Raw genomic sequence first — 8,781 nt, 5'->3', positions numbered from 1 at the left:
GACACTGAACTCTGCTTCTTGCATGTTTGTCTAGTGAACATTTTAAATAAAGTTGTGTGAGTGACCTGCAGGGGGCAGCAGCGGATCATATGCGCAGTAAAGCGGAACAGGAACCTTTATTTCAGGGAGGTGTTTCCCTCCGGAGCTGTTAGAGGCGCGTACAACAGTTGCAGGACCGCGCTGTTTTGTGTTGTATTGATCAGTGTTCTCAGATTGATCGAACAAGAGGACCGTGATGCAGTGCGGCTGGCCTCTGTTAGGTCCGCTGCAGTGGATCCGTTACGTCAACAAACAGGTGAAGGTGAAGGCGGGAAAAGACGAGGAGCTCTGTGGCTGGCTGCTGACTGTGGACCCGGTGTCCGCCAGGTAACACACCGACACACCTGATCATCTTTAACAGAGTCTGATCGATCAACCAGAGTTCAGTGTGCTGAATGTAAAAAGCCATCGTCACCATGGCAACAGGTAGACAAAAGGCGGAGCCTCCATCTGAATCCAGTGGACGCAGAGTATTATTATTATTATTATTATTATTATTATTATTATTATTATTATTATTATTATGATCGTCAGCAGTGACAGAAGCTGATCGATCAGATGAGTGCTGATTGAGCTCAGCTGATCAATAATAGTGAATAGTTTGGATCATTCAGTAACAAATATATGAATGTAAAGATGATCAGCAACATGAACACTGAGAGGAAACATGATTATTGATTATTGATTATTGAAGCTTCATGCAGGTTTGCTGGCATGGTTTGAGTCACGGCTTATCAATACGAAATATTTGTGAGTGATCAGCTTTATCCTGATGGGAGTGGTCTCTTCCAGGATGATGATGCATGACGTCAATCACATGTTATGACCCAGCTGACGACGTCATCAATACAGAGACTGTAGAATCAATAACACCTGACTGACACACTTTAACGTGTTTGAACACACATGGCGTCCTGAGCAGTGAATGACGTCACGCTGAGCTTCTGTTCTTTGATTTGGTTGCAGCACCAGCAGTGTGCACGTTAATGCATGTGAGCGTGCATGTGAGCGTGCATGTGAGTTCTGTGTCTCAAACTTTCTGCAGTTCAACATTTCAGTAAAACATGTTTCTGAAAACATTTGAGGCAGAAATAATCAATGCAGCAACAGAATATTGATCCATATCTGATCAGAATATTGATCCATATCTGATCAGAATATTATTAGTCGATATTCGTATCTTGTGTTTGTTGTAATTCTTCATCAGCTTTTGTTAAAATCACTTTTAGATGATTGATTGTAGATCAATGTTTATTGACCGTCAGGAGGATCCTGGTCTGATGTGTTCTGGTCTGATGTGTCCTGGTCTGATGTGTTCTGGTCCTGTCCCTCTTCGCAGTCTGGTCATGGTGGACTTCGGTGAGGTGGGCGGAGCCTCGGTGCGGGTGGTGATGGGTCACGCGGTGCAGCAGGTGGAGGTCCTGCAGGATGCGGATGAGGAGACAGCACGGCGGCTGCAGGCGGTCTTCACCCCCCCTGAGACCCGTGGCTTGGACCTGGATCCGGAGCAGCTGCGGCGGCGGCGGGACTGCGTGCGGCGCTGGCTGGAGAAGAACCGGGTCCCGGTGCAGGAGGACGGCGAGCAGCTGATGGTGGCCGGAGCGCTGACGCTCACCGCTCCGTACAGACCGGAGGACTGCAGCAGCTCCAACCAGATCATCCTGGACCGGGTCCAGAGGCTGTTACGGGCCGATCCGCATCACCTGAGCCCACCTGAGGACGCAGACCAGGACCAGGCCTGAAAACTGACAAATCCTCCAATCACACTGCTGCTTTGGCGGACCAATCAGAGCCAGCTGATCTGGAACCTGTTCGACTCTTTGACCAATTAAAATGACAGTTGAAGCTCCGCCCCTTTCCTGCTGATGTCATCACTGTGACGTCATGACTGATCAATATATTTGATAATTTAATATGAATAATGTTTGTTTTCTTTCAATAAAAGATTAAATATCTGAACAAGTTTGTCTCAATGAAATACAAATCTGATCAATAAGATGATCAATCTGATCAGAAACTATCTGATCAATAAGATGATCAATCTGATCAGAAACTATCTGATCAATAAGATGATCAATCTGAACTAAACTGCAGCTGAAAACTTTCAGTTTTTGGCCTCAAATGAAATAAAATCAGGAAAAATGTAAAGATTGATTACTGATCTGATGTCACTTATACGCACACGAGGACACTTTAAACAATAAATATGTTGTTTCCATGGTAACATCTTTCAGATCACAGGAAGTTCTTTGGTCTTTGTTTGTCTTTAAAATCATTTAAAGGATTTTTAACTGAATGTTTTATTTGTAGATTTGATACGATGTACCGTCAATAAATCTAATTTATTGTTATTATTAGTCTCTGCTGTTTGTATCAGTGACTGAAGAACAAAAAGGAAACTTATCACAATAAGTAATATACAAATAATAATAAATTTCACTAAATTGCAGAAACTTTTCCACATAAACGTCTGAATCAGCAGCTGTTTGTGGTTTGGACCAATCGTGGCGTTTGGTGTGGCGGCAACTGACGACAAATCTCACCTGCCAACAAACACGATGCCATAGACGAGCAAAACTGTTCCCAAACGTTCCCAAATGTTCCCAGATGAGGTTTGATTCAAGCAAGCATCACCTGCACACCTGGATCCTGCAGGTGGTTGAGGTTCGCTGCCGGAGGGGTTTTATGTGCAGCTTCACAGAGAATAATTCACTACGATTCTGCCGTCGCAATAATTAACACGAGTTCAACAGATCTCTGCAACATTTATGATCTTCAGTTTTACTAAATTACAGCAACTTTTTTACATAAACGTCTAAATCAGCAGCTGTTTGTGGTTTGGACCAATTGTGGCGTTTGGTGTGGTGGTAACTGACGTCATTCAGGTGGAAGATGGACAAACATGATGCCATAGACGAGCAAAAATGTTCCCAAATGTTCCCAAATGAGGTTTGATTCAGTGAGTCAGGAGACATAATCTGCCTCAAACATAAACATCAAACTAGATTTATTTTAATAACATTATTGATGATTTTATTTGCTGCTGATGTTGAGCTGAAAGTTTATTTAATAAAGGTTATAAATGGAACTCAAGTACAGTATTTTCTGTTTTATAGAACGTTGAGTCCTCATGGTTCTCATGTTGTTTGTGTGATCTGCAGGAAGTCGTTACGTACGACTCTTCACTGGCAGCAGTTTAAATAAATCACATTATTTTACACAAACAGACATAAAACATCACAAACTGCTGTAAAATCATATAAAAGTCAGATTCATTCGTTGTATTTAACTAAAAATAAACAGTTTCCATGGTAACGGACTGACTCAGTGAGGAGAGATGAAGACAGGAGTCGGGTTCTGGTAGAAACACGTTTATTCCCTTGTTTTACAGAAGGCAACATGTTCTTTACATGTTCTAACAGGAACCATCAGAGAACCAACATCAGGTCTGCCAGAATCAGTCCGTCTCGGTAAAGTACCTCTTTGGTTCTGGTCGGTACCTCAGAGTCCGCCTCAGTCTGTGGGGCACTACATTACCCATAATGCACTCTGCACAGTCTGAGAACCAAACAGACAGACGTTCTCCGACGTTCTGCTGGAGGCCACAGTTTGTTTTTTTAAGGGCACGTGATGTTTGTTTACTTTCAGTCCTGATCGGATCAGAGCGTCCCGATCGATCACATGTTCTGTTTGTTTTTAAATCCATTGTTTTGTTTATTCTGATCCAATCCGCTGTAGTGTTAGCTCGTTTAGCCCCGCCTCCTCCTCCGACCGTCCAATCAGCTGCTCACAGTGCAGGGGGCGTGTCCAGCAGGGGGGTGTGGCTCAGAGACTCCCTCTTGTAGGTCTTGGGGGGGAGTTTGGGGACGCCGTGACGAGGGGGGACGGGGGGGCCGTCCAAGGGGAGGAGGGGGAGGGGCGGGGACGGGAGGGGCATCTTTCTGGAGGCGGGGCTGGGGCTGGGGGTGACGGGGGCGGGGGGAGGGAGGGGAGGGGGCGAGGAGGAGGCGGTGGGAGCGGGGCTGATGGAGGAGGAGGTGGAGGGGAAGAAGGCCTGAGGCAGCAGGTCGCAGCGGGGGCGGCCCTGAGGGGGGGGCAGGAGGTGCAGAGGAGAGCTGAGGGGCTCCCGAGGAGGCAGCGAAGGGGGGCTGTCGGGGGGGGACGACGACGACATCGACGAGGAGTAACGAGGGGGGAGGAGCTTACAGGTGGGCTGGCGAGGGGGGACAGCGGGGGGGCTGTCCAACTTCGACATCATCTGAGGAGGAGAGAGAAAAAAACCTTTATTGACACAATCAATCAGATCAATAACAGATTAACAACAGATCAATAACAGATCAACAACAGATCAATAAGAGACCAACAACATCAATAACAGATCAACAACAGATCAACAACAGATCAATAACAGATCAACAACATCAATAACAGATCAACAACAGATCAATAACAGATCAATAACAGAACAATAACAGATCAACAGATCAACAACAGATCAACAACAGATCAATAACAGATCAACAACATCAATAACAGATCAACAACAGATCAACAACATCAATAACAGATCAACAACAGATCAATCATCTGGAAGAACATTCTGATCAGTATGATGACATCATTCATTTGATGATGTCACAGTCGTCTCTCTTCAGGATGAAAACCTGGAGGAGAAAAACTCTCACAGTCCACAACATCACCTCAGCACCCAGACCAGTTGAGACCATGTGAGACCAGCTGAGACCAGCTGAGACCTCCGCCTGGCTTTAAGCACCAGAGCTTTAGTCTTTAAAGGATCAGAACTCTGGCAGTATGAGACCAGCAGGTTTAGTGATATCCTCCAGGTCCCTCATAGATCTGAGTCTCCAGGTCCCTCATAGACCTGAGTCTCCGGGTCCCTCATAGACCTGAGTCTCCGGGTCCCTCATAGACCTGAGTCTCCGGGTCCCTCACAGACCTGAGTCTCCAGGTCCCTCACAGACCTGAGTCTCCAGGTACCTCATAGACCTGAGTCTCCAGGTCCCTCACAGACCTGAGTCTCCAGGTCCCTCACAGACCTGAGTCTCCAGGTCCCTCATAGACCTGAGTCTCCAGGTCCCTCATAGACCTGAGTCTCCAGGTACCTCATAGACCTGAGTCTCCAGGTCCCTCACAGACCTGAGTCTCCAGGTCCCTCATAGACCTGAGTCTCCGGGTCCCTCACAGACCTGAGTCTCCGGGTCCCTCACAGACCTGAGTCTCCGGGTCCCTCACAGACCTGAGTCTCCAGGTACCTCATAGACCTGAGTCTCCGGGTCCCTCACAGACCTGAGTCTCCGGGTCCCTCACAGACCTGAGTCTCCAGGTACCTCATAGACCTGAGTCTCCAGGTCCCTCACAGACCTGAGTCTCCAGGTCCCTCATAGACCTGAGTCTCCAGGTCCCTCATAGACCTGAGTCTCCAGGTACCTCATAGACCTGAGTCTCCAGGTCCCTCACAGACCTGAGTCTCCAGGTCCCTCACAGACCTGAGTCTCCAGGTACCTCATAGACCTGAGTCTCCAGGTACCTCATAGACCTGAGTCTCCAGGTACCTCATAGATCTGAGTCTCCGGGTCCCTCATAGATCTGAGTCTCCGGGTCCCTCATAGACCTGAGTCTCCAGGTCCCTCATAGATCTGAGTCTCCGGGTCCCTCATAGACCTGAGTCTCCAGGTACCTCATGGACCTGAGTCTCCAAGTCCCTCACAGACCTGAGTCTCCAGGTCCCTCATAGACCTGAGTCTCCAGGTCCCTCATAGACCTGGTTCTGTCTCTAGTGACATTACGAGTGAACTGCTGACACAGCTGTTTAATCTGTGATTTCCCAGCAGCTTTTAGTGGGTAAAAGCTGCTCTGAAAGCCTCGTCATGAAGCGGGGCAGTGTTAAAACACCAGTAAGCACATTTCTATAAAAACACAGCAAAAAAGCAGACCAGGATCAGAGAAGCCCACTGGGTTCACAGGGTGTTTAAAAGAATCCAGATGGTCCAGTCTGACCAGAGATCACATGTTGTCAAGCAGTGATTTGTGCTTTTACTTTAAGCAGCAGTTTCTTCAGAACATCATCTCCTAAGTTTCCTGATCTTTTTGTCAGAGGCTTCGCTGACTCTACAAACAGCTTCAGGTCTGCAAAGTGATCCTCTACTTTCACCAGCCTGGATCCCTTCGTTCCCTGCAGAAAACTCTTTATACCAGCAGGAGAGTAGCGGCTCTGCTGGTCCTCCTGGGTCAGTGACAAATCACTTTCTTACTCTGCTAAAGATTTTCCAGTTTTTGTCCCTTTGGTGACTTTGAAGGTTCACTGCCAGAAGATGCAGGGGGGTCACTGCCTGCAGGAGCCCTGCCGAGGCCAGCGGCGGCTGCTCCGGGGCCGTCTGTAGCCCTGGTCGGCTCCGGAGTCGCAGCTCCTCGGCAGGGGCCGGGGCCTCCTCTCCAGCAGCAGCCCACCGCTGCTCCCCCCTCCTCTCCGGGCAGGAGCGGATTAAATGCCCCTCTGCACCACAACCAAAACACTTCATGGTCTCCGACGTGGCACCTGTTTCCACCACATCGTTAACTTTGGCTGTGCTATCAAGGAAGATAACAATAGCTCCATTCATGCGGGAGGCAGACTTCACGCTGCCGCAACCCACCACCTCTCCCACCGCTAAGGTGGCCTCCTCCACTCAACAGTTCACTGCCGGCACAAGTTTGACTGCATGACGGCGTGTCAGCTTCTCAAACTCCGCACCACCCTCCACCACAACCGAGCCGGTAGCCACGCTACCACAAACTACACCTGAACAACAGTCAGATACACCTGTCAGCAACTGTTGGGAAGAAAATAAAGAAAAATAAACACGTAAAACAACAAGAAAGACAGAAAATTCAATCAAGCTGAAGCACAATCTGCAGCTCCACCATTCACTGAGAGAGAGAGACACTATATAAACACAGAGAGAGAGAGATATTACTACCATCCCTCAGACTATAGAGAGTTATTGTGTGGTATAAAAAGGATTCATCATCTCATCTAAAAGTAATCAGAAACATTTCTATCCTGGTGGGAGTGGTCTCTTCTAGGATGACGATGGACACGAGGCTCACTGAACGGATTGATGAGTATTAAACGATGTGAATCATGTGACCTTCACAGTCACCAGATCTCAACCCAGCTGAACAGCTATGACAGCGCTCTGCACCACCATCATCATCATCACAACACCACATGAGGAAGATCTTTATGAAGAATGATGTTCATCCCTCCAGAAGAGTTCAGAGACTGTAGGATCAATAACAAGGCTGATCATAGACATTGACAAAAACAAAACGTGCAAATACAGGCCCTCACTATTAGTAGCTTAGCCTTACACACTTCTTCTCTGGGAAATGATCCTGACTGTGAGACCCGGTGAAAATAAAACAGCCACTCCTGCGCTGACGTCTGTACCGTGACTCAGCTCCTCTCCACCTCATTTACTGCATCACTGTGTGTTTCCTGAAGGAAAAGTACATTTACCTTCTTCTGCCTCACATATTCCAAAAACACCCTTCCCTTTTCCTCTGCTCATATTTACTGGACTCATTCAGAAAACCTCCATGAGAAAAGGGAAACACAGGAAAAGCAAAACCCCTGAACGTCCACCGAGCCCACACTTAGACAACGTATTCAACTATATTTCTCGCACTGCACCTTTAACATACTGATCACAGATCTGAGTAGATTCAGTCTGCTTAAAGAACAGTTCGGTTCACCATAGAACACTTCAACACTGATATCTGAACAGAACCTCAGAGTTCTCTGGGAACAGGAAGTTGGATTCATGTTTGTTACCTTGGACGGCGAGGACTCTGCTGGAGCCGACTCTGGTCGTCTCCGAGGAGGAACCGGAGGAGGAACCGGAACGTCCTCAGAACCCCGACTGAAACTCACCATGGACGAGACCGAGGAGGACCCTGAGAGCAGCGAGAACACAGAGACACTTAGAACAACACAGTGGAACCTGATAGAACAGGTTCACCTGCCTGCAGCTGATTGGTTCTAAACAAACTCCCAGGTGTCACAAAACAAGTGAACACATAATGAGGTGTCAGCTGATGGTTTATGCAGAGACTGACTGTTACTATGGAAACAATGTCAGGATGGGAAACCTGTGAACCAAGTGAGTGTGATGGACAGGTGAGTGATGGACAGGTGAGGGATGGACAGGTGAGTGGGTTAGACAGGTGAGTGGGTTAGACAGGTGAGTGGGTTAGACAGGTGAGGGATGGACAGGTGAGTTGGTTAGACAGGTGAGGGATGGACAGGTGAGTTGGTTAGACAGGTGAGTGGGTTAGACAGGTGAGTTGGTTAGACAGGTGAGGGATGGACAGGTGAGTTGGTTAGACAGGTGAGGGATGGACAGGTGAGTTGGTTAGACAGGTGAGGGATGGACAGGTGAGTGGGTTAGACAGGTGAGGGATGGACAGGTGAGTTGGTTAGACAGGTGAGTGGGTTAGACAGGTGAGTTGGTTAGACAGGTGAGTTGGTTAGACAGGTGAGTGGGTTAGACAGGTGAGTGGGTTAGACAGGTGAGTTGGTTAGACAGGTGAGTTGGTTAGACAGGTGAGTGGGTTAGACAGGTGAGGGATGGACAGGTGAGTTGGTTAGACAGGTGAGGGATGGACAGGTGAGTTGGTTAGACAGGTGAGTGGGTTAGACAGGTGAGGGATGGACAGGTGAGTGGGTTAGACAGGTGAGTT

At 47.9% G+C, this 8,781-nt stretch overlaps 2 protein-coding genes across 3 annotated transcripts in view; one reads left to right on the top strand and one right to left on the bottom strand.

The window, feature by feature from the left end:
- The first annotated feature begins 75 nt into the window (after positions 1–75).
- On the top strand, positions 76–2,393 carry gemin6 (gem (nuclear organelle) associated protein 6). The gene is made up of 2 exons (XM_067585837.1): positions 76–366; positions 1,379–2,393. The coding sequence occupies exons 1-2, from the start codon at positions 236–238 to the stop codon at positions 1,779–1,781; spliced, it is 534 nt and encodes a 177-aa protein (XP_067441938.1). The 5' UTR covers positions 76–235; the 3' UTR covers positions 1,782–2,393.
- Positions 2,394–3,394: 1,001 nt separating this feature from the next.
- LOC137180451 (son of sevenless homolog 1-like) overlaps positions 3,395–8,781 on the bottom strand; it is a 44,006-nt gene continuing 38,619 nt past the window's right edge. For both annotated transcript variants that reach the window (XM_067585831.1, XM_067585829.1), the window contains 2 exons: positions 7,874–7,995; positions 3,395–4,297 (listed from right to left, as the gene is read on the bottom strand). In XM_067585831.1, the coding sequence (XP_067441932.1) occupies positions 3,827–4,297; positions 7,874–7,995 (593 nt within the window). In that variant the 3' untranslated portion in view covers positions 3,395–3,826. The remainder of the gene's footprint in view (positions 4,298–7,873; positions 7,996–8,781) is intronic.

Source organism: Thunnus thynnus, chromosome 3 (assembly GCF_963924715.1).
Source record: "Thunnus thynnus chromosome 3, fThuThy2.1, whole genome shotgun sequence".
NCBI classification, from domain to species: Eukaryota; Metazoa; Chordata; class Actinopteri; order Scombriformes; family Scombridae; genus Thunnus; species Thunnus thynnus.
Note: the sequence above shows the minus strand (reverse complement) of the source record. Positions and strands in the feature narration are given on the sequence as shown.

Excerpts from the sequence above, each read along its gene's own strand:
- gemin6 (XM_067585837.1), top strand. The coding sequence starts at position 236 with ATGCAGTGCGGCTGGCCTCTGTTAGGTCCGCTGCAGTGGATCCGTTAC. Across the intron at positions 367-1,378 it reads GTGGACCCGGTGTCCGCCAG|TCTGGTCATGGTGGACTTCG; the intron begins GTAACACACCGA and ends CCCTCTTCGCAG.